Below are 27195 nucleotides of genomic sequence, written 5' to 3' on the forward strand. Positions count from 1 at the left end.
AGAATAACTCAATTGGTCTCTGATGAATATAGCTGTGAAATCAAAGGAAAAAATTCCAAGTTCTTATTGACCATGTAGGTTAGAGGCTTGCTTATAACTGAGGAGCAGAAAATGGAATAATTAAGACAGACAGACTTGCACTCGGCAACAAGAAAATCAAGTAAATTGAAAAGAGACAGTAAACCTATAAAACAATGTCTTAAGCTACAGTGATAGAAACTTATGTTTGTTGTTTAAGAAAAGTTTAGACCATTGTTGATGACGAAACAATCTGAGGACAGAATACCCACTTCCTGTAAACTGTGACCATTTGGGTAAATCTGATAGTGAAGCTAGTCTCACCTGTACCTGTGCCAGCTTCATCTGCTCTGTGATTTCCGTTCACTGCACTATTCTATCTTAACTTTGTCAATATCCCACTGGCACACAGCCTGACACTGTGACTTTCTACATGACACCTGAATTTTCACTTGCACTGATAGACCTAAAGATTAAAATATAAATGTGTGACTTTGAAGCTAAAGTAGTAACTATATCCTTTATAGCACAAAATGTTTTCCTAAAAATTATTTTAATTATCTACATGTAAATATTTAATATCTCAATCACATCAAAATTTTAAGAATATGAAGATTTAATTTCAGCATGTAACCTTGTCATGTACTTCACGAACCTATCTATACTTGCTATTCCTAAGACTTTCACTATGCCGATTGATTCTAAACAAATTCTAGGAGCCTTTATTTTTTTCTGTTATTATAACCATTCCGAAAATATCTCTTTAATGTTCTTTTCCCGTAAGTTTCTGGGAGTTTAATTCAGTTTTAATATTACCAAGTTATTTTAAAGATATAGTGCTGTATTTAAATAGTGGGATCACATTCAGATCCCAGTTTTTGAATGCTGATTTTTTTTTTTTTTACTTTGCTAATATATTTTGAAATATGGTGACAAATGTATAATATTATAATGTCATATAATGAACTACCTCCTCAGGCAGAATTTTTTCAACCCTCTTCAAAAAAAATAAATATATGTACTTTAGGCTATAAAACATTTTAAGTAATTCTGATTTTATTATTGTTGTTATTACCATATGTGTCTAGTACTCACTGTTCCAAAATTATATTGGCTTATCTCATTACCTAGCCCCCAAAGTCTATTTCAAACCCCTGAAAAGTCTTGGTTACTATAAATAGGTTTCAAAGAATACATCAAAACCAAAATCAAACCATTTTAATAGCGCTCTTATACGTTTAAATACCAAGATTAAAAGGCACAGAAGTAGACGGATAACCTCTGCCTATTTTGCAAGTAGAATCAAATAACAAAGGTGGATTTTTAGGGGCAACAATGAAGACCAGTGCTGTTAGCAAATTTCAGAGATATGAAACCAGAAAAACGTTTTCCCATAAGCATATTTAGGGACAAAGTTATTAATCAATACTGTCAATAATCACACTGGTAATTTAAATTTTATTATGTTCTAAATATTATGTGCAAATCTCTAAGTGCTTTGAGGATTATAGATAGTGACTTACTGCTCTAATTTTAACTCATGACTTCTGCTTTTGCTGGTCCACTGGGTATTTGATTTGTTCCTTTCATTTTTCAGTTAATAGAGATCATTTTTCATTTGAAAAAAATACCAACTGTGGTATTCTATGATTTCTTTAACGTATGGTTTCCTAGGAACATTCACTCTTCCAATTATCTCCATATACACTATTTTTCTGGCTTATCTTCAGAGTTAATGAAATCTGAGGTTATTTTCTCATGTATCTTCAAATAATCGAAGAATTACAGCTCGTTTCTCAAATGCTCAGTCCCAGCTGATGTCATTACAACAAGCCTCACTTTCAAATCTCACTCCCAAACCTTATCTTTGACCCTTGCCCTCAGCCACCAATCGTGATTGGCCATCAACCACTGTCAAACCCAGCTCTGAAATACTTCTCAACTCTGACTTGTCTCCATTTGCACGTTCACTGCCTAAGTTTAAGTTCTCACTACAGTCTCCTGATCCATAGATCCCGACTGCTATCCATACCTCCAAACTCTAGTGCATTCTGCATGCAGTGTGGTGGAAGCACCTCCCTAATGCAAATCTGAGCACGTAAGTGTGTGGCCTTAGAAGTCTCCTGAGTTCCTACTGTCCTTAGCAGAGGTTCTCAAATTTTCCAGGCCAGGAGATTACCAGAGGCTTGATTAAACCAAACATTCCAACGTTACTTCTAGAAAGTCTAATTCACATGTTCTGAGGAGAGGCATGGCCATCGGCATTCTTGAAAGATTTCTCAGACCACTCTCCTGACTGCCAGAATTGGAACCTCTGGGCTAGAGGATGAAATCCCAGCTGCTCCATAATCTAATGCTCCAGCCTCATCTACAATTACTCCTCCCCTCAGTCACTAACAGGTCTAGTCAAGGTGCGTGCTTTTCAGTGTCATCAGGATCTCTGACTTCCCCATTCTATGGTCCTTCCGGCAGGAAGACTCTCTCCCACCTGCCAGACCCCTAATTCCTCTCCGAGGCCCCACTGAAAAAGCACCTTCTCAGTGCACCCTTTTCACCCACCAAGGACCATCACCTTTCTTTCCTCTTGCTGTTTCCAGGGCGCTTTATTCAGGCCTCCCTGGAGAACTTAATTGCTTGTATTCCTCATATCCACCAGGCCAGTGGATATGAGGAATAGGCTTTTCACGGCCTAAGTAGCAAAGACTGCACCTTTGTGGTCCTGTTGGAACTACTCATCTCCACAGTGAAAGCAGGAAGGCAGCCACAGGCAATATGCAAATGAACAGATGTGGCCGTGTGCCAATAAAACTTTATTTGCAAAATCAGGAGGCCAACCTAGGGGCCTTAGCCTGCCAACCCTGGCACTAGACTCTCAAGTCTTTATCAGGTAGAGACCGCTGCATCTTCATTTCACCAATGTCTAGGATACTCCCTGGCACACAGTAGGTTCAATAAATATTTGATGAATGAAGAGTAACTATGTGAACTAATAAGTTCTGATGGACCCCATGTGGGACTGGCTAGGAAACAAGCTCTCAACACTCAAAACTTGTAGCACACACAAGCACTCAAAGAGGTTGCTTAATTTGTATCACACTCCTTTGTGGACTCATTCAGGGAATGTGGGAAAAGGGAAGACTGTATGTATATTGATAACCTAATAAGTCACTGTTCTGCTAGGTCTATCTTCTCCCCACCTCCAGCAGAGAAGAAAATGCAGAGATTATTTTGTTTTTTATAACAGCGAAAGGAAGACAATGTCTGGACGTCTTTCCCACAGGAGTGTCCGCAGACCGCCTGTTTGTTACAAGCTCACACTCTGGGACCACCTTCCAGCCCCCTCGAGCTGGAAGGAGGACCAGAGGAAGCTTCATTCTGAATGAATGCCCGGGTGACACTTCGGTACACTGCTGTTGGTAAATTCTGGGCAGAAAGGTACCAAAGCGGGTAGACAAAGAATGGATTATCTTTTGGAACACAGATTAGGTTAATTGATCAAACAGGCCTATTGGCAGACAGGGGAGAAGAGGGAGAAGGAGAAAGACAAGCAAAGAGAATCTTAAGAGCAAAACACACCTATGAATCAAGAGCCAACAGGGAGAAGGAAATATTTAACCCTTAAAGTACAGTTTAAAAAAACTTCCTGTTGGGGTGGGCTAAAAATGAAAAGCAGAAATGACAGCTCCATCCTTCCTTTCATCACCAGCTGTTTTCCTAAGTCCTATTTAATGTAAATACAATGTCAACATCATCATTACCTTGGATTTCTTTGCATGATGGGGGTTTACTGCTTTTTGGATTCACTCCTAATTGCTGATTTCACTCCACTTAGCGAGAGTTCCCTTTAATGGTATAAACTTGACTAAAATGTGCCCTTTGGAAAACAGAAAGAAGCTGTGGCTACTGGAAGCAGAACTGCTGATCTCCTAAAAATCTCCAGTTTTTCTTTGAATTATAGACTGCTTCCAACAGATTAATGCCAAGGTAAAACTTTAAAAGAAAAACAGTAATTATAACCACCAGAAAAAGAGAGAATTCTATTGGTCAGTTTTCAAAGGTGACACTTATGTGACTCTAAAATTTAGCTCCACTTGTTTAGAACCAATGGCAAAGTCATTCTGAAAGGAGGAATTTACACTAATTACATAGAAGCCTGTTCGTTCATTTAATGTGGTTTTATGAGAACTTATGCTTGGAATACTTAAAGCAAATTCAGTCCCAGCATAACAAAAAGAAGGTTAATCTTTCCTTTTTATCTTTATTTCTGAAGATTCAAACCATGGGCAAAACAATCGTTTAGAGTAATACACTAAAATTGGTCAGGACCAATTTGCTGTGACCATAGGAAAGACCGAGCTTTGTCTTGAAAGCACTTGGGTTTTAGGTTTTTTTTATTTTTAGTAGTAAACATGCTGATTAGAAATCCGTACTATTTGTCACACAGATACGGGTACAGAAGTATCTTTCAATATATGGAAATAGTCTATTGACTGTAATGGCAAGTCAAAGAGTTCCGTACAAGGCACACACATGGCTCTGGGCTGGTACGCACACGGGTCAGCTGTTGGAGTAGACTCAGGCATCCCTGCTACCCTTTCAATTGATATCTTCATAATGTTCCCATTTTAGTAGAGTTGAAATTAATAACTTCCCAAGACATACATAAATCTTTTATATTTGTCATCAGTTATGAGTTTCACCTGACCCAGTGTTGGGTCCCTGAGCTTCAATCCCATCTCCTTAATCATCGGCAGATGGGTGAGACTCCTGGCCTCACAGGCACGTGCGTGAGAGCTCACAGGTGAGTGTCCTTCCTAAAATATCATAGGTTGCAAGACTATGCCCTTCAATGATATGTTTCTATTACACTGAAGCTTGTTAGAAAAGAATAAGATAACCAGAAGTCAACTTCCAGGAAGAAAATGAAGAAAGACCAAGAAACAACAGAAAAGCTGAAAGAAACTCACTTTCTCTTGGAAGAGAAGCTCTTTTCTTCATTACTATTGTATAGCTTTACACTTTCCAAAAATATGGCTACTTTGTAAATGCCCTGATTATTGTCAAACCCTGCTTTGTGTATGGATCAAGTTAGTTGCCATTTGGAATAACATTTGAATTCGGCACAGAACCACTTGTCATGCATACACTGAACCCAAAACACTAAAGACAGATTCATTTGGAGAATAAAATGTCATCGCTCTCTCTTAGATCTGCTGTTACAATCCTATACACCATGAAACTGAAACTTTTATCAACTTTGGGAACTATTATTACTATCATTACTTTTTTTTTTTTTTTTTTTTTTTTTTGTGGTACGTGGACCTCTCACTCTTGTGGCCTCTCCCGTTGAGGAGCACAGGCTCCAGACGCGCAGGCTCAGCGGCCATGGCTCACAGGCCCAGCCGCTCCGCGGCACGTGGGATCCTCCCGGACCGGGGCACGAACCCGCGTCCCCTGCATCAGCAGGTGGACTCCCAACCACTGCGCCACCAGGGAAGCCCTATCATTACTTTTATAATTATACACAAACCTCTAAATGTCAACATAGTCTTTCATTTGGAATTTTCATGTATATATAAAGTAGAAACTGCTTTTCTTTTCTTTTTCTTTTAACAAAGAAGTATACAAATTATCCATAAAATATTATCCTAGTAGTATAAACAAACAGAAATCAAATACTGTGGGGATATTACTGGAAAGGTTAACTGTGATTATTTCTGAAATTGTGTGTTTTCTTTATGCTTTACAGTATTTTCTACATTCTCTAAAATGAAAGTTCCTGAGTCTCATCACTGAAAATACAAACATTACTAGTTTTTTAAGAGGCATGGGTTAAAACAGAATATGAATATCAATATCAGTGCTTTTAAAATAATATGAAAGATTATGTGCACCTTGGAAATGGTAAATTTAAGGATCCTTCCAGAAATTGCATGAATTCAGATGCAACTACCTTCTGGTACTACATAACCACAAATCACCTAAAGAGAAGTGGCTTCTGGGGTTGGTTTTGTTTGTTTGTTTTTGTTTTGTCTTTGTTTTTGTTTTGCAGCAGGAGAACTTTTTGCAAAGAATTTTTAACTGATTTCAATTTCAGGAACATAAAGTATCACTGGTATAAAGTGAAACCATCCAATAAATGGCTTTACAAGGCCCAGTGCTAACTATGAAAAAACAAAAATACTATCACTGTATTTTTCCACTGCTCATATATTTAAACCATCACGGATTTCTGCAATATACACCTGCTATCTAAACTTCTTTTGCTAGGTCAAGCCCTTCTAAACAGGAATCTGAGGGCTGGGTTATTTTTAAAGTTTTATAACTGGCTCACACTCCCTCTTAAACGTTCTGAGCCTAATCCCAGCAACTATCTTAGGTAAAATTGCTATTCTCCGCACTCAGTGGTATCTGCCCGAAATGCATATGCACACGCATACCGAAACCCACAGATACGCACACAGCTGCGCCACCACTGCACGCTTACCGGATGCCTGTCATTGTGACAATCTCTCTTCCTGGATTATTTCACTTAATCCTCACAACAGCTGAAAGGGGTAGAAATAATTATATCAACTTTACAGATAAGAAAATTAGACTCCGAAATGGGCTCAAGGTCATGCAGTTAAGCAAGTCCATCTACCCCTTTCTTTCGTTTCGTTACTGAGTATCCACAATGTACCACATCCTGTTCTAGAATAGAAATACTGCCCATGCTCCTAGGGTTGCTTATCTGAAATTCAAGTTTAACTGCACATCCTGAACTTTTTATGTGCTAAGTCTGGTGGCCCTATTGCTCCTGGTCACCGTGGCATAATGCAAGCTAGGTTGACTCAGTGGGTAGGCCAGTCCCTCCCATGGCTGGTCTGGGACTGGGCTGAAATGAGATGGATGGAGACCTGAAGAAACTCTGGGATGGAGATCCCCAGGGAGGCTGGGGTGGAGACTTCCAGGAATGCTGGGACAGAGACTTCCGGGGATACTGGGATAGAGACCTCCAGGGAGGCTGGGATGGAGACTTCCAGGAATGCTGGGATAGAGACTTCCGGGGATACTGGGATGGAGACCTCCAGGGAGGCTGGGGTGGAGACTTCCAGGAATGCTGGGATAGAGACTTCCGGGGATACTGGGATGGAGACCTCCAGGGAGGCTGGGGTGGAGACTTCCAGGAATGCTGGGATAGAGACTTCCGGGGATACTGGGATGGAGACCTCCAGGGAGGCTGGGGTGGAGACTTCCAGGAATGCTGGGACAGAGACTTCCGGGGATACTGGGATGGAGACCTCCAGGGATACTGGGATGGAGACCTCCAGGGAGGCTGGGGTGGAGACTTCCAGGAATGCTGGGATAGAGACTTCCGGGGATACTGGGATGGAGACCTCCAGGGAGGCTGGGGTGGAGACTTCCGGGGATACTGGGATGGAGACCTCCAGGGAGGCTGGGGTGGAGACTTCTAGGAATGCTGGGATAGAGACTTCCGGGGATACTGGGATGGAGACCTCCAGGGAGGCTGGGGTGGAGACTTCCAGGAATGCTGGGATAGAGACTTCCGGGGATACTGGGATGGAGACCTCCAGGGAGGCTGGGGTGGAGACTTTCGGGGACACTCAGCAGGAAACCTTCAGGCAGGCTGGGATGGAGGCCTCAAGGAATAATAGAATGGAGTCCTCCAGGGACACCGGGATGGAGACTCTCAGGAATAGGTGTCCCCTGGGGACAATTCTCAGGTGCTGTCTGTAGTCAGGACAGAACTACGGTGATGTCTCTTCCAAATCTTAGCTTTCTCAGTGGCTTCTCACATCCCCATTAGGAGAATCTGTGTCACTGACCAAAAGCCTACCACCTGCAGAGTGCAGGCATATATGTGACACTGCCCTGTCTGTGTAGTGCCGAGGACCTCCAGAAACAATGGAGAGTCTTTTGAGTCAAGCTCACAGGAAACAGGAAAACTGTTACAAAGCTCTTTAGAGTTGAATGAGAGATGCAGGACTCAGCTACACCAGTTGCGGTCATATTTGCATCTGCTACCCCAGCAGGGGGCCCTTCCCCTTGGCTAAGGGTGAGAGTCCATTTTCCCTAAGGATTAGCTTCGGGGTTTAGAGACTGCTACTCCCTGTGTCTTGCCCAGTTGTAGGCATCTGGAAAATATCTGCTACAACTCCAGCCCCCCTTTCCCTAAGTGTCCTACCAAATGCAGAGGGCCACACATACAAATCAAATCCTGGAAATAAATATGGTGAATCAACAGATATCTTTGAGCTTCTACCCGGAAGAGAAAGTGTGCTACATTTTAGAAAAACAAGAAAAGACAGCCACATCCTCTACCATCTGGTACGTCACTATCTGAGAATGGGAAAGGGGAGAGTGAAACGTGAACAGAAATAATGCAGTAAGTGCAGTGATGAAGAGAGATGGCAGGTGTGCCAACAGAACCATACGGAGCAGGGAACATATAGCAGCTCAGTCCCAAAGGAGGACCCTTGAGCCAGATCTTTACAGTGAGTATGAGTCCACCCACTGGATAACTTGAGATGTGGGTGGGTGGTTAGCTAATATTCTAGGAAAGCAAAAGAGATTACCCAATCCCAGAGGCAAGAAAGAGAACATTCTATAGTTGTGGGCAACATAAATAATTCCACGTGCCTGGACTATGTGAGAATGAAAAGTGTGTCTCCATAGGATGTAGGACGACCAGCCAGAGGGTCTGATGGGCCACACCAAAAGAGCCTAATAAGTCCAAATTAATCCAGATGATCCCTGGAGAAAATACTATTTCTATAACATAAGTGAAGGCATACAAGTCATAAGAGCTCCAGGAGGAGCTACTGAGGGGTGTATTTTTCAAAGATGACTTTGGCCATGGTATGAAGAAGGAAGAGAAAATCTGGAGGCCAGGAGACCAGTTAAAAAGCCCTGCAGGGCATGGCCCACGCTCCCAGTGACGGAATCTGATGGAAGTCAGCATTAGAAATCCCCTGGTAGTCCCAACGGGCTGAGGTAAGTAAAAGAATACCAAGTAAGCCCATCCAATCCAGACTCACTGTCCACTCAATAAACACTAAAAGAGATACAAGTGGCATGTTAAGTGCCAGGAACTAAGCCGACTTCTCTGTCTTTTCATTTAAGTTATGACTGTACGTCTTGAGTCTTCAAGTGTTGGGTGGATGAACGAGGTCTTCTTAAGATCTGAGAGCAAAAGCAGTGATTCTAGAAACTGTTCAGTGTTTGTCCAGAGCTTAAGCCAGATTTAGCTCCACTCATGTAGAAATTGCACAACCTCTCTTGCTATGAAAGGTATGTTTCATAATCCACTACATTTGGCCAAAACAGATAATGTGCACTCCTCTGCCTAAAGTGCTTTCCTTGAAGGCCAGAAGAGTCCAAATCTACAAATCATCTCTTTGGGTTATTACATCATTTTTCCTAAGAGATGAATATAAAAGGTTTTTTAAACATCATCCTCAAAACACACTGGCAGGATAGGTGATTTGAAGGCAGGGATTATACATGTTTTCTAAGGGAGTCATGGTAAATACGAGGGATGCAACACAAGATCTGTTCTGATTGGGTTCCAGTGGCCTCACCTTCAAACTGGAAGGTCAGGCATTGACCTGGAGACAGGAGCACGTGCTCTTTAAGAGAAATAAATAATAACAACTCCCTTGAATTCTCAATTGACTGGTAAATATCATAATGGGGGTCACAAAGAAAGGTAGTGATGGGTGTTGGAATGGGTATCAAGGTCTCCTCATGTCTAGAATTGTGCTGAAGAGTATACTGACAAATAAGAACATGGTTTTTGGAGTCAAACTGTTTGGGTCTGAAACCTGGGTCCATCTTTGATTAAACATAATAAACGTGTCCCCGGGGTAACATATTTATCCACCTTCTGTCTCAATTTCCTCATCTCTGAAATAGGGATGGTGACAATACCTACCTCTCAGGTTTCATAGGTGGAAAAAATAAATGAATTCATGTTAGAACTGCTCCTGGCACTTGGGAAACACCCAATAAACTCTTGCTATAAAGAGCAGCAGTCATCTTATTAGTTGTAGCACACTTCATGACACTCGTACGGAATTTCATTCTTAGATGAAACATCACTTAGCACTCGTCAACTAGTGCAGAGAAGCTCATGTGTAACTGCAGAGATGTCAAATGAAGTCCGAAAATATCTGCGGAGGCAAAATGTAAGCTCTCTCACCTTGCTCCTACAAGAAGTTCTTTCTGTCCTGGGTCAAATGTTAACTGCGAGAAATCCACAGCATTCTTCGCTCTGAACTCCTGCAACCAGGGGCCAATTTCTAAAGAGGAAAAATAAATAAATAAAAAGATAAAAATGAATGTTTCCTCCTCCCCCCCACCCCCGCTCTGGGGACCACAGACAATGCACATCAGGTAGCAAAAATTACATTTCAGAGGATTTGAAGGTACTCCCAGGTGATCATTTACGGGCCACTGGAGGTTTCTGTCATGGTGTCACATAATCCACACTGAGAATGTGTAAAACATAGAGGGCAGCCACCCAATAAAAAGGGAGCAAAGCATCAATGCTTGGTTGTGATTTACAAGCCAGATGTGCATTTTCCTTTTGCCTCTGGACTGGGCAGAAAATAACACAGCACTCACACGATTCATTAGAGGAATACTGAATGCAAACAAGATCATTTCCTGTGCAGCTTGATGGGAAGGAGCCAAAGACGTGGAAAAATCACAAAAGCCACAGAAGCACCATCTGCCTTCTTTCAAAGTGGACATTCCATTTCCCTGTCTTTTAGATTTCTATTGGGGCCCCAAGATTAGACTAGTAAACCACTCTCAGTCCTTTCTAGATGAGGAATTCACAGTAAATTCTAGACCTCATTTGCATTTTTTTTCTAAGGGAAATCAGAAAATAGCCACTCTTTAGAGACAGGTTTTTTACAAGCACTGTTAACTCCTATTAAATGACCTCCAGCTTAGAGTCCGATTATTACAACATGATAGTATTTGAAGAGGGATAGAACTCAGCCTTATTAGTCATTTTTGCAACTTTCATTAGCTCATTTCTGACACAGAAAAAATCTTCAGTGAGTTGTCTTCCAGTTGTGCTGAACCTTATCATTATCCTCGACAACTAACCATGTGACCTGATTGCCTTTTTCCTTGAGTTTAATATTTTGAGTGATACCACACTGACTAAACAGGTGCATGACAACTGGCAAATCGACAGTTATTGGTTTGCAGAAAAAGTGTGTAGCACAGAAATAATCTCTTCCACAAAAACAGATGCTAATATGGAAATATGCCCATATCTTAACACATGTCTTGTAGAAAGGCCTTTGTTGACGTAAATGAGGTAGACTATTTTCAAGCAATAGCTTTGTGTAACGAATATGGCTTTTCTCTACTATCAGTTATTGGGGGAAAAAACGGACATGAACTGAAAGTTCTATTCTGCTTAAAGGAAACCAGTGTTGAGTTATATAGAGATCTGTATTTGATTTTTGATATTTTCATGATATCTTGATTGTTTTTACTATTTTATATAAAATTCTTCATTTTATAGGCAAGGCAATTTTTAAAAAAACCCTTATTTATTGCAAAATAAGTACAAGGTCCTGGAGCTATAAAAAGATGTTAATAAATGATCTGCTCCAGGAGTTTTTAATTCAGTTAGGGAAGGAGCACAAATATCTTCTTTAAACACAGTATCTATAGATATAAGATCTTTACAGGTATTTGTAGGGTTACAGGAAGTATTCATACATAGAAAGGAGAGATGGCTGAGGGGCTTAGGGACCAGGAAAAGAGAGATCTGACCAGAGATTCACAGAAGAGATGCGTCCTGAGGAAGCAAGAGTGCCATGTGGGAGACATGGTGCCCCCTGTGGCTGTAACTGGTATTGCTCATATTCACTCCTATGGGGCCCCTAATCAGTTTCTCTGCTCTTGGGTGAGAACACTAAGGCTCTTATGTCTGCACTTCTCACTGCAGTGCCTGCAGATCAAGGTACAGTACCTTGAATGTATAGGCAATACTAAATGTGTGGAATGAAAGAGTAAGAATAAGCTAGGGTTCTGTCTGTGTTTTTTTTTTAATTACTTAAAAATTTTTTTCTTAATAATTATTTTTTATTCCTTATTTTAATAACTTTATTTTATTTTATTTTCTCTTCTTCTTTCTTTCTTTCTTTTTTTTCTCCCTTTTATTCTGAGCCGTGTGGAGGGCAGGCTCTTGGTATTCCAGCCAGGTGTTAGAGCTGTGCCACTGAGGTGAGAGAGCCAAGTTAAGGACACTGGTCCACAAGAGACCTCCCAACTCCATGTAATATCAAAAGCTGTAAACCTCCCAGACATCTCCATCTCAACACAAAGATGCAGCTCCACTCAACAACCAGCAACCTACAGTGCTGGATGCCCTATGCCAAACAACTAGCAAGACAGGAACACAACCCCGTCCATTAGAAAGAGGCTGCCTAAAATCATAATAAGGCCACAGACACCCCAAAACACACCACCAGACATGGACCTGCCCACCAGAAAGACAAGATACAGCCTCATCCACCAGAACACAGGCACTAGTCCCCTCCAACAGGAAGCCTACACAACCAACTGAACAAACCTTAGCCACTAGGGACAGACACCAAAAAAACCCCGGGAACTATGAACCTGCAGCCTGCGAAAAGGAGACCCCAAACACAGTAAGTTAACCAAAATGACAAAACAGAGAAACACACAGCACGTGAAGGAGCAAGGCATAAACCCATCAGACCTAACAAATGAAGAGGAAATAGGCAGTCTACCTGAAAAAGAATTCAGATTAATAATAGTAAAGATGATCCAAAATCTTGGAAATAAAATGCAGAAAATACAAGAAAAGTTTAACAAGGACCTAGAAGAACTAAAGAGGAAACAAACAGTGATGAACTACACAATAAATGAAATGAAAAATTCTCTAGAATGGATCAATAGCAGAATAACTGAGGCAGAAGAACAGATAAGTGACCTGGAAGATAAAATAGTGGAAATAACTACTGCAGAGCAGAATAAAGAAAAAAGAATGAAAAGAATTGAAGACAGTCTCAGAGACCTCTGGAAAAACAATAAACACACCAACATTCGAATTATAGGGGTCCCAGAAGAAGAAGAGAAAAAGAAAGGGACTGAAAAAATATTTCAAGACATTACAGTTGAAAACTAATATGGGAAAGGAAATAGTTGATCAAGTACAGGAAGCACAGAGAGTTCCATACAGGATAAATCCAAGGAGAAACACGCCAAGACACATATTAATCAAACTATCAAAAAGTAAATACAAAGAACAAATATTAAAAGCAGCAAGGGAAAAACAACAAATAACACATAAGGGAATCCCCATAAGGTTAACATCTGATCTTTCAGCAAAAACTGTGCAAGCCTGAAGTGAGTGGCAGGACATATTTAAAGTGATGAAGGAGAAAAACCTATAACCAAGATTACTCTACCCAGCAAGGATCTCATTCAGATTTGACAGAAAAATTAAAAGCTTTACAGACAAGCAAAAGCTAAGAGAATTCTGCACCACCAAACCAGCTTTACAACAAATGCTATAGGAACTTCTCTACAAGACCTACAATAATAAAGCCAAAACAATTAAGAAAATAGTAATAGGAACATACATATTGATAACTACCTTAAATGTAAATGGATTAAATGCTCCAACCAAAAGACACAGACTGGTTGAATGGATACAAAACCAATACCCATATATATGCTGCCTACAAGAGACCCATTTCAGACCTAGGGACACATACAGACTGAAAGTGAGGGGATGGAAAACGATATTCCATGCAAATGGAAATCAGAAGAAAGCTGGAGTAGGAGTTCTCATATCAGACACAATAGACTTTAAAACAAAGACTATTACAAGAGACAAAGAAGGACACTACATAATGATAAAGGATCGATCCAAGAAGAAGATATAACAATTGTAAATATTTATGCACCCAACGTAGGAACACCTCAATATATAAGGCAAATACTAACAGCCATAAAAGGGGAAATCGACAGTAACACAGTCATAGTAGGGGACATTACACTGAACGTTCACCAATGGACAGATCATCCAAAGTGAAAAAAGTAAGGAAACACAAGCTTTAAATGATACATTAAACAAGATGGAGTTAATTGATATTTATAGGATGTTCCATCCAAAAACAACAGAATACACATTCTTCTCCAGTGCTCATGGAACATTCTCCAGGATAGATCATATCTTGGGTCACAAATCAAGCTTTGGTAAATTTAAGAAAATTTAAATTGTATCAAGTTTTTTTTCTGACCAAAACACTATGAGACTAGATATCAATTACAGGAAAATATCTATAAGAAATACAAACACGTGGAGGCTAAACAACACACTACTTAATAACCAAGAGATCACTGAAGAAATCAAAGAGGAAATCAAAAAATACCTAGAAACAAATGACAATGAAAACACAATAACCCAAAACACATGGAATGCAGTAAAAGTAATTCAAAGAGGGAAGTTTATAGCAATACAATCCTACCTTAAGAAACAAGAAACATCTCAAAGAAACAACTTAACCTTATGCCTAAAGTAATTAGAGAAAGAAGAACAAAAAAAACCCAACGTTACCAGAAGGAAAGAAATCATAAAAATCAGATCAGAAATACATGAAAAAGAAATGAAGGAAATGATAGCAAAGATCAATAAAACTAAAAGCTGGTTCTTTGAGAAGATAAACAAAATTGATCGACCATTAGCCAGACTTCTCAAGGAAAAAAGGGAGAAGAGTCAAATCAATAGAATTAGAAATGAAAAAGGAGAAGTAACAACTGACACTGCAGAAGTACAAAGGATCATGAGAGATTACTACAACCAACTCTATGCCAATAAAATGGACAACACGGAAGAAATGGACAAATTCTTAGAAATGCACCACCTTCTGAGACTGAACCAGGAAGAAATAGAAAATATGAAGAGACCAATCACAAGCACTGAAATTGAAACTGAGATTAAAAGTCTTCCAACAAACAAAAGCCCAGGACCAGATGGCTTCACAGGAGAATTCTATCAAACATTTAGAGAAGAGCTAACACCTATCCTTCTCAAAATCTTCCAAAAGATAGCAGAACGAGTAACTCATTCCCAAACTCATTCTAAGAAACCACCATCAATCTGATACCAAAATCAGACAAAGATGTCACAGAAAAAGAAAACTACAGGCCAATATCACTGACGAACATAGATGCAAAAATCCTCAACAGAACACTAGCAAACAGAATCCAACAGCACATTAAAAGGATCATACACTATGATCAAGTGGGGTTTATCCCCAGAATGCAAGGATTCTTCAATATACGCAAATCATCAACGTGATACACCATAATAACAAATTGAAGGAGAAAAACCATATGATCATCTCAATAGATGCAGAGAAAGCTTTTGACAAAATTCAACACCGATTTAAGATAAAAACCCTGCAGAAAGTAGGCAGAGAGGGAACTTTCCTCAACATAATAAAGGCCATATATGACAAACCCACAGCCAACATCGTCCTCAATGATGAAAAACTGAAACCATTTCCACTAAGATCAGGAACAAGACAAGGATGCCCACTCTTATCACTATTAGGCAACACAGTTTTGGAAGTTTTAGCCACAGGAATCAGAGAAGAAAAAGAAATAAAAGGAATCCAAATCAGAAAAGACGAAGTAAAGCTGTCACTGTTTGCAGATGACATGATACTATACACAGAGAATTCTAAAGATGCTACCAGAAAACTACTAGAGCTAATCAATGAATACGGTAAAGTAGCAGGATACAAAATTAATGCACAGAAATCTCTTGCATTCCTATACACTAATGATGAAAAATCTGAAAGTGAAATTAAGAAAACACTCCCATTTACCACTGCAACAAAAAGAATAAAATATCTAGGAAGAAAACTACCTAAGGAGACAAAAGACCTGTATGCAGAAAATTATAAGACAGTGATGACAGAAATTAAAGATGATACAAATAGATGGAGAGATATACCATGTTCTTGGTTGGAAGTATCGACATTGTGAACATGAATATAGTACCAAAGCAATCTACAGATTCAATGCAGTCCCTATCAAACTACCACTGGCTTTTTCACAGAACTAGAACAAAAACTTTCACAATTTGTATGGAAATACAAAAGACCCAGAAGTGCCAAAGGAATCTTGAGAAAGAAGAACAGAGCTGGAGGAATCAGGCTCCCTGACTTCAGACTCTACTACAAACCTACAGTAATCAAGAGAGTATGGTACTGGCACAAAAACAGAAATATAGGTCAATGGAACAGGATAGAAAGCCCAGAGATAAACCCACACACATATGGTCACCTTATCTTTGATAATGGAGGCAAGAATATACAGTGGAGAAAAGACAGCCTCTTCAATAAGTGGTGCCTGGAAAACTGGACAGCTACATATAAAAGAATGAAATTAGAAGACTCCCTAACACCATACACAAAAATAAACTCAAAATGGATTAAAGACCTAAATGTAAGGTCAGACACTATCAAACTCTTAGAGGAAAACATAGGCAGAACACTCTATGACATAAATCACAGCAAGATCCTTTTTGACCCACCTCCTAGAGAAATGGAAATAAAAGCAAAAATAAACAAATGGCACCTAATGAAACTTAAAAGCTTTTGCACAGCAAAGGAAATCATAAACAAGACGAAAAGACGACATCAGAATGGGAGAAAATATTTGCAAATGAAGCAACTGACAAAGGATTAATCTCCAAAACATACAAGCAACTCATGAAGCTCAGTATCAAACAAAACAAACAACCCAATCCACAGATGGGCAGAAGACCTAAAGAGACATTTCTCCAAAGAAGATACACAGATTGCTAACAAACACGTGAAAGAATGCTCAACATCATTAATCATTAGACAAATGCAAGTCAAAACTACAATGAGATATCATCTCACACTGGTCCATCTTCAAAAAATCTACAAACAATAAATGCTGGAGAGGGTGTGGAGAAAAGGGAACCCTCTTGCACTGTCGGTCGGAATGTAAATTGATACAGCCACCATGGAGAACAATATGGAGGTTCCTTAAAAAACTACAAATAGAACTATCATAAGACCCAGCAATCCCACTACTGGGCATATACCCTAAGAAAACCATAATTCAAAAAGAGTCATGTACCAAAATGTTCATTGCAGCTCTATTTATAATAGCCGGGATATGAAAGCAACCTAAGTGTCCATTAACAGACGAATGGATAAATAAGATGTGGCACATATATACAATGGAATATTACTCAGTTATAAAAAGGAATGAAACTGAGTTATTTGTATTGTGGTGGATGGACCTAGAGACTGTCAAACAGAGTGAAGTAAGTCAGAAAGAGAAAAACAAATACCTCATGCTAACACATGTATATGGAATCTAAAAAGAAAAAAGAGTAAAAACAAATAAAGAAATGGTCAGAAGAACCTAGGGGCAACACGGGAATAAAAATGCAGACCTACTAGAGAATGGACTTGAGGATACAGGAAGGGGGAAGGGTAAGCTGGGACAAAGTGAGAGAGTGGCATGGACATATATACACTACCAAATGTAAAATAGATACCTAGTGGGAAGCAGCCGCATAGCACAGGGAGATCAGCTCGGTGCTTTGTGACCACCTAGAGGGGTGGGATAGGGAGGGTGGGAGGGAAGGAGATGCAAGAGGGAAGAGATATGGGGACATATGTATATGTATAACTGATTCCCTTTGTTATAAAGCAGAAACTAACACACCATTGTAAAGCAATTATACTCCAATAAATATGTTTAAAAAAATTGAAAGAAAAGAGAGAAAAAAGGAGAGGAGAGAAAAAAAAAGCAATGGCAACTCAAAGAACCTTTGGGAAAAGTATATTGAAATTTAACTGTAAAAAATTTACCTACATGTTACCTCCTAGAGTAATGGAAATAAAAACAAAAATAAAGAAATTGGATCTAATGAAATGTAAAAGCTTTTGCAGAGCAAAGGAAGCTAAAAACAAGATGAAACAACCTTCAGAATGGGAGAAGTTATTTGCAAACAAATGAATGGACAAAGTATTAGTCCCCAAAATATATAAACAGCTCATGCAGCTCAATATTAAAAAAACAACCCAATCCAAAAATGGGCAGAAGACCTAAATAGACATTTCTCCAAAAAAGGCATACAGATGACCAAGAGGCACATGAAAAGCTGCTCAACCTCACTCATTATTAGAGAAATGCAAATCAAAACTACAGTGGGGTATCACCTCACACCTGTTAGAATGGGCATCATAAAAAAATCTACAAACAACGAATGCTGGAAATTGTGTGGAGAAAATGGAACCCTCTTGCACTGCTGGTGGGAATGTAAATAGATACAGCCACTACGGAGAACAGTACGGATGTTCCTTAAAAAAACTAAAAACAGAACTACCATATGACCCAGCAATCCCACTACTGGGACTATACCCAGAGAAAACCATAAATCAAAAAGACACATGCACCCCAATGTTCATTGCAGCACTCCTTACAACAGCCAGGTCATGGAAGCAACCTAAATGCCCATCGACAGACGAATGGATAAAGAAGTTGTGGTACATATATACAATAGAACACTACTCAGCCATAAAAAGCAATAAAATTAGGACATTTGTAGAGGCGTGGATGGACTTAGAGACTGTCATAAAGAGTGAAGTAAGTCAGAAAGAGAAAAACAAATATCGTATATTAATGCATATATATGGAATCTAGAAAAATGGTACAGATGAACCAGACTGCAAGGCAGAAATAGAGATACAGATGTAGAGAAGTAACGTATGGACACCAAGGGGGGAAAGCTGGGGGTGGGGGTGGGGAGTGGGGGGATTGGGAGATTGGGATTGACACGTAGACACTAATATGTATAAAACAGATAACTAATAAGAACCTGCTGTATAAAAAATAATAATAAAATAAAATTTTAAAAAATTTTACTTACAGGTTAAATAGTCTGGAATTGACCTCATCTGTGATAGCAAGGCTCTGAAAAGTTTGCAAGCAAGCACTCAACACATTAAAGCAAATATCTTAGGAATACAAATGAGCCACTGATAGGCGGGAAAGAGGAGGAAATGGAGGCAAGAATATTAGCTGTAAAAACTAAAAACGAGGGCTTCCCTGGTGGCGCAGTGGTTGAGAGTCCACCTGCCGATGCAGGGTACACGGGTTCATGCCCCGGTCCGGGAAGATTCCCCATGTCGTGGAGCGGCTGGGCCCGTGAGCCGTGGCCGCTGAGCCTGCGCGTCCGGAGCCTGTGCTCCGCAACGGGAGAGGCCACAACAGTGAGAGGCCCACATATCGCAAAACAAAAAAACTAAAAACGATTCAATTTAGGTAGTGGCTATGAAAATGCAAAGAAGATGTGATGTGAGAGTCCGGTTGGCCTCATAACTAATTGGAGAAGAGGCCAAAGGGAACAAGTGAAAGAAAACAAAAGTTTTGAGATTCAATGAAGACAAGAATAATGATGACTGAGACACAGATGTCAGGGGTAAGGCTGGTTTTAGAGAAAGCTAATGGTTTCAGGGGAGACCAGGAAGAATGTTACCTATGAAAAATTTCTAGTGACACGTTGACACCAAAGTCAGCCATCGCTAAGCTTCCCTAAGACCTAGAAGTGTCAATCGAGTTGGTTTAGTTCGAGACGCTCATCCTACAGGTTGGAAACCCATGACCAGGGAGCCCTGCCAGAACTACAGTCTTGAGTGCACTTCTAGGGCTCCAGCCCCCCAAACTCACAGCTGCCAGAGCTGGGCACATGTCATATTCAAGGCATTCAGGGGGGCTAGGTTGTGTGAGGGAGGACTAGAAGGCCAAGGGCTGACCCTTCTATTCCAGAGTGGAAATGTGAGCTGCATAAGGGGAGAGAAGACTGAAAAGGCAGGGGAAAAACAGTTAACGCTTCTCCCATGCATCCATCTTTCTTTCCATTGAGAAGAATTGCAAGAGAGTGATCAAAAGGAACCAGGATGAAGAGACATAGTTCAGATTTTGGTTCCTATACTGAGCAACAGGAAAGTGACTACACTACTTCCTAAAGTAACTTCAAGTAATAAAAGGAGTCACATAAAGAGGGGAAGGTGAGTTCACATCATAGAGTTCTGTCAACATTGCTCAATTTTCCTTACTTAAATTTCTAATGAGCTCCCCCATTAAAACTGTATATTTTTATGGTTAACACTAGATCAAAGTTGGTCAATCTGCATATTCTCTGCTTCTCTTATTTCCTTGTGTGTCCCCCTCCAGAGGGTCAGAATATCTCACGATATTTGCATAATGCACAATCTTCTACGTTACTGGTTACCATAAACTTTCCAAATTGTAGCATTTTAAGGGACCAAAATATCTATATCTATATTTAGGTATTTATTTCTATATTCAAACATACACTGGTAGATCCATGTGTATTTACATATGTTTATTAACACATATATACATAGATATATAAATAAGTATGTGCTTACATATATATCTAGATACAGATATATAGTTGTACATATTTATATCTAGATATAGGCATTAATATATTCATATATACACATATGTGTGTACACATATGTATTTACATAAGTATATGTGGAGAGATATTAATATGTACACACACACACACATATATCTTACACACTGAAGACTTCAGTAAGGAGGAAAATAATGGTCTCAAAAACTGGCTACAGGAAACGATCAAAATGTTCCATTGATGTGAACTTTTCTTTAAAATAAAACAAAAATATTCAATAATAACTTGTTAGATAAATTAAAATATTTTTATATCAGTAAAAGCAAAATAATACAACTATCAAAAAAGCATGAAGTATCTTTTATTTACACTTTTATTTGCAAACATGACACATAAAACACAGCATTTTAAAATGCTAACAGTGCTTTGCCAGATCCTTTCTGTTTTTAGCTGCATATCTGCTCACCATGAGTCTAGTGCTTTATCAAGTCTCTTCATATGTTTCTTTGCAATGACATATAATGACCCATTTCTCACAGGTTCACTATAGGAAAAATCCACAAACTGCAAGTTGTACAAAATATTTGTGCTCTGGAATTGGGTTCTTCTAAAATTTACTGCTTCACCTTGGACAGCCTGCCTGGTGGATTTCTAAGAAACCAAAAATTTATGATAGTTCATTTTTCTTGAAGTGCTCCTGATTTGGGTGTTCTTAACTCAAACTCAATTTAAAAACCGCAAGTCTCAAATTAGGCTATGTTTTACAGCCTGGAATCCATGGTATAATAGGTATTCACAACATAAATAGACATAAATAATAACCACAAATCAGTTAAATTATAGCAAAGAATGCATATATTATTCTAGGAAGGGCAAAAGCAGAGAGCCTGTATCAGGGGGTAGCTGTTAGATGAGGCTGGCCAGGCGCAGGCTGAGGGCATGCTTCACTCTGAGAAGGACTTCTTGTGTGACTTTTGGATATTGCATTTCTCAAAGTGAGATAATCTGGATAACACAGAACTAAATAAATGCATTTCATACTTATCCTGGGTATGTATGTTAAGAAAAATCTTAGGAAACAAAATTTCAGTGGGATCAACTGCCATTTCATAACGAAATGAACTGTACTCCCTTCCTGAATGAAGGGTAGGATTTGTGATTTCCACTGTTTCCCCAACTTTTCATTCGTTTGCATGATTTTCTGGCCATATCAGAAACAGCTGTTCATTCTCAGGATCCAAATGTAAGTGTTAGGTGAGAACCAGGCTTCTCTGGTCCCCCAAATTCTGAGCTGTCCAGCGGTTACCGGAGACACACCTGGCAAGGTATAAAGAGAAGCTTCTGGAAAGCTGTTAGTAAGCTGGGTTCAAAAATCTACCTGGCAGGGGGCATTGGCTTCTCTTTTGTTTATAACTTTTAAGATAGTGGAAACCGGTTTCATTAAACCATCTAGAGTCCTTATTGCTGGTGATCGCAGGATAAGAACCAAGTTAATCAGTGGCAGGTTTTTACTGCTGGATAGCTCATACAAGAAGCAATTTCTATTCATCCATCCATCAAGGAAGATTTTTTTTTTTTAGTTAAACGATTATGCAAATTATTACGTAAACTAGGCGAGACCCTCAAATTCCTGGCCTGTGGCTGGCTCTGTCCTCCAGGTTGTGAAGCTGGTGCCTGGGCTGTCCTGCCCTGAACTCTGCTTGGCTTATAAGCACCCTGCGTCACCCACAGGACACTTTCCTGGTGCAGAAGGTCTTAATTTTGCCTTGTTATCTGAAGCAGATGACTGTGCGCTATAAAATCTAATTGCAAAATCTTAATGTTGTGCCAGAGGACATTAAAAAGTAATTTCCTTCAGATTTACAACTTCAGAATTACAAATGATGTTAATATGACGAAAAGTATAAAAATGAGCGATTCCTATTCAACAGGCACTTAGATTATTCCAAGTGTCAGCCGTGTGCTTGTGTGTAAGCAGTCATGACCAGAAGTCTGAGAGGCACAAGTAAAGCCATTTGCCACTGGGTAATGACAGGGATTGCAGGAGACAGTTTCAAGAATTTCTTAGAACCTTAGGGTATTTGGTTTTAAAATATTCTAACACTTTGTTCTGCCACATACTCAGGAATCGCCAGACTTTGGCCTTAAGAAAATAAATCATTTGTTGAAGCTAACATCTCTTTTTGACAATTCAGGCTCAGTTTCTTCTCTGTCTCCTTGCTAGTGGAAACAGCACATGTTCTCTTCTAAGACTCTACCGCCACCGACCTCAGGAGTCAGGGGAAGAAGGAGGCCTCCACCACTCAAGAGACAAGCCGGGGTTGTCCCAGGAAGTCTCCTCATTTGAAGACATTTGAAAAAGTCCCAAGGTGGTGTCTGCACAAGTACTGATTCTATCTGTACATCAGAACTAGAATGATTTCCAAAAGGGACCCGGATTTTTCCAGGAGCTTTAGGGTTAAGCATTAAGACGATATATACCAAGAATATTATTAGATAGTTTACGTAGTCAACTAATATTTCTTGAGTACCAGCTACATGGAAGAACCCACCGTAGGTACTGGCTAGGATACAAAGTTACGTAAGACAGACCTCTGCCTGAGACACATTTATAATTTAGTTTAAAAAGTGAGATATATACACAAGACAGTTAAGCCAAGGAAGAGAAATGCTTGCTGGTCTCAAAGAAAGTGTGATGATAAATGTTCCAAGGCAGCACTGTCCAATGAAAATATATTGCTACCTACACATGTGACTTTTTCCAGTAGCGACACTGAAAAATGTTGATTGTCCACAATAGTTTATTTAACCCATATAGCCGCGATATTATTTCAACATGTTATCAAAATAAAAAATTTGGAGACATTTTCATCGCATGTGTATGTTCTAAGTTTCTGAAGGCCAGTGTGTATTTTGCACTACCTACCGTGCATCTCAGTTTGAACTAAGCACACTTCAACTGCTCAGGAGCCAAACACGGCTAGTGGCTACTCATTAGACAGCACATATCCCAGGTATTAGGAAAAGGGCCTCCTTGGTAACGCAGAGGCATGGTTCTGTTACAGCCATTACTGAAGAGGAAATTAACTCCGGGTCTTCTCAGAACCAACTGCCAGCACCAGTTGCCTTATTTTTTCTTAACAAACTATAAAACAGGAAAATAATGGAACAATAGTATGTGTTGGGAAGAACAGGTAAATGAATTCCCAGGAAGCAGCCCGAAGAGTACCTAAAGCATGGGAGGGTCTCAAGAAATGCCAGTTCCCAACCTCACCACCGGGGGCAGTAAAGCGTGGTTTTCACCCATCTCACAATTCTACCACGAGGATGGCTCTATTAAACCTTTTGACAACATCCTGCGGACGAGGCCACATATCTGACATCAGTTTTGCCTCCTCTTAGAACTACATTCACTTTCATGTATTGGGGTTGGCCAAAAAGTTTGCTCGGGTTTTTCTGTATGCTGTTATGGAAAAACCTGAACAAACTTTTTGGCCAACCTAATAAATCACATTCTATCAATACCTACTCAGGGTGTAAGACCCCTGGCAAATTTAGAAAGTCATGAAGAACCATTCAAAACCAACTGAAAACGTAACACCCTCTGTCAGAAATCTATTAATCCAGCGAGAGATTGTTCAGAAACGGGTTGACTCAGCAGGTCTGGGGCTTTCAAACCCTGCACTTTCCGAATAAAGTCTGATCCTTTACCAGCTCCTGGGAGACAATCTCTAAGACCTTGCCGTATCTTGCCTGATAAGAGTGATTCTGTATACCCGGGAGCCCTGATTAATGGTGGAGACCTTTGCCCATGGTGTATCATCAGTCTGACCTCCATAGGCACAGGAGTCTAAATAACTAATGTCAGCCACATGGGTGTTCCACGCCTACTGATTGAGTCAAAAAAAAAAAAAAAAAAAATACCCTGGACACTAAAGCTCAAGCAGGATTCCTGCTTGGCACTATTCCATACATTTTTGCATACATTTTGTCACGCATCTTGCTAAGAGAATTGAGTGCTGTCCAGATGATTCCGCTGGGCGAGAACAAATAGAAAATTGCACCTGCTTTCTCCTGGACTTTGCTCTATGTGCCTTTTACCTTTGCTAATTTTAATGTGTATCCCTTTTTTGTAATAAACCATAACAGTGAGTATAACAACTTTGCTGAGCTCTGTGAATCTCTCTAGTGAATCATTGAAACCGAGAGTAGTTTGGGAGACCCCCTAACTCAGAGGTTATCCCCCGTGTGATGATAATCACAGTAAATAAAATATTAAGACCCATATAAATATTCCTGGAAGGTATTCTAATACAGACATGTGGGTTTAGGTGAGGCAGAAATACACAGAAATCACTCTCTCCCTATATCACAGGATTATGTAACCTGCTTTTCTAAGAAGAGATGCCAGTTCCCTTGAACAGCTAAGACTCTCTTAGGTAGCCTGTCTACAGCTTTTCCAAAGGGGCAGCTCTTTCCTAGGATCAAGCTCACCAAATTCTTTTTGTGAGCTGTAATCGATCTATGGCTGGAAAACAGGTAAATGTCATTCATAAGATTATTAGTACATTTCACTGTGATTTGCTTCACATATTTTACAGCCCCTGTCCTGTTTTTTGCTTTGTTTTCTTTTTTTTCTTTTTGTTTTCCAACCCACTACAAGAAATTCTCTGCTTAGGAATTTTTACCTTGGATTCTTCCACAGGAACCAACAAGATTAACAATAGATGAACGAAAATGAGCAGACATTCCATTAGAGTATTCATGGTTCTATTCAATAATTAACACCGATATGCAATGAAGAAAGAAAGCCAAAATGCAACTGCTTTGGAGAGGTCTTTTAGGAGGGTTGGAAAAAAGAAAGTCAGATTCCAAGTGTCCCAGTCCTCTCGTGCTATTCACACACACACTTGAAGGCACATTCTCAGTTTATGATGTCCCTGTGAACTTCCACCGACAGCCTTTGGAAGGCCATCCAATGTCAAGTGGCGAGGCTGCACTCTGCGTGCACTGGCTTCCTCTGCCGGGGCCACGGCCAACTGCCTTTGCTGGCCATCAGCCCCTCTCAAACCCCCTGGCCTTCACTTCTCTTCTGTTTTCCCCAACAAACCCCCGCTCGTTGCACCACAATCAGCTCTTCACTGAACTCATTTCCACTTCCCCACTTTGCTCACCCAATTCCACCTTTTCTGAACGACCTTCCTTGCTGCTCTCTGACAAATAACAGGCCGGGAGCCACTTAAGAGTAGGGTGCAAGTTTATTAATATCTGTGTTTAGGATGTACTACAATAGGCCTCAAATGAATATGCATTTGAAAATGAAAATGGACATTGAATAATATGATGCTGAACATTCCAAGGCCCAGTGCGGTCCCAGAATCTACCTGCATCCTTCTTTAATAACCCTCACTGGCCATTCTCTATCCCTTCTGGTCCACCAGACATCACTGGTGTAACGTAATACCTCTTGGTTGTTGATTATGTTTCGGTGGCACTTATGAACTATACTGTTCTTTTAATTGTCGTATATGTGAACAAGTTCATGTACAAATAATGTTGTATATTTATCTTTAAAAGCCATTTTTACTATTTGGTAAAGTTGTTAATATCTAGGCTCTAGAACAGGGACCAGTAAATGATGGTCCATGGGCCACCCTGGACCCATTGCCTGTTTTGTAAATAAGTTTTTATGGAACAGAGCCTTCTTTTATGTATATTCTAGGGCTGCAATTGGGCTACACTGGCAAAGTTGAATACAGATTGTCTGACTTCCAAGGTCTAAGATATTTACTATCTGCCCTTTTATAGCAACAAAAATGTATTCCAGCCTCTGCCCTAGAAGATCATAAACTAAGAAGAGCTCAATAAATGTGTACTACAGATAATTAAACACAGTAAGTATAATTCTCTAGTAACAGACACAAAAAATAATACACAACCTTTAAGTAAGAAGGAACCTCTAGACACATCTACTCAAATGCCCCATTTTAAGGATGAGAAATCTGGAGTGATCGATCACCCTACAGGATTTGCTCTGTAACACTTAGCATCCATAACTAATAGCATTTCCAGAATATTTTATTCCATTGGTTTCATTTGTCCTTTAATACCTTTCAACTAAAGCAAAAAAAGGCACACAGAAAATCATTATTCTCCTCATGGACAAAAGCTGAGTGTTCCCTGCACAAAATCATTTTGCAACACCAGCTAATTACTATACTTCCATTTCCTCCCCAAAAATAAATAAGCCTTTTGAAATTCCAAGCACGGCCTATCAGCTGACGTTACCTATGGTTCCAGAAAACTTACGCATCTCCCGCCCAGGCTTACTTTGGGACCCGCAGCACCAAGTCAAACACTCAAGATGTTAGACTGAAAAAAATAACGTGTTTTAGATTCGAGACAAAAGCTGACATTTATGGGTTTTTATTCCCAGCAGAGGTGGATTTCTGCCTGACCCAGGACCCCCCAGAGAGCTCTGCACTCCATGCCTTCAAATCACCAACCTCCACAAAAATGAGTTCACAAGGGGTGCACAGTCAGAGGAGATTAGGGAGGAGAAATGCTCTCTTTCCCTTTGTTTTGTCCACTCTGGGCTTATTTCGGTGACGCTGTGGTTGTTTGCATTTCCAGTATTAACCTGGACAGGGACCATGAGGCTGACTGTGTAAGAG

At 39.9% G+C, this 27195-nt stretch overlaps 1 protein-coding gene across 8 annotated transcripts in view; it reads right to left on the minus strand.

The window, feature by feature from the left end:
* Window positions 1-27195, minus strand: part of SEMA5A (semaphorin 5A) — a 491583-nt gene that overhangs the window by 258012 nt on the left and 206376 nt on the right. For all 8 annotated transcript variants that reach the window (XR_010840079.1, XM_067030787.1, XM_067030788.1 and 5 more), the window contains one exon: window positions 10223-10322. Coding sequence is in view for 7 of the 8 variants with exons in the window: in XM_067030787.1 (XP_066886888.1) it covers window positions 10223-10322 (100 nt within the window). In the remaining variant the exon portion in view is untranslated. The remainder of the gene's footprint in view (window positions 1-10222; window positions 10323-27195) is intronic.

This window comes from Kogia breviceps, chromosome 4 (genome assembly GCF_026419965.1).
Source record: "Kogia breviceps isolate mKogBre1 chromosome 4, mKogBre1 haplotype 1, whole genome shotgun sequence".
Taxonomy (NCBI): domain Eukaryota; kingdom Metazoa; phylum Chordata; class Mammalia; order Artiodactyla; family Physeteridae; genus Kogia; species Kogia breviceps.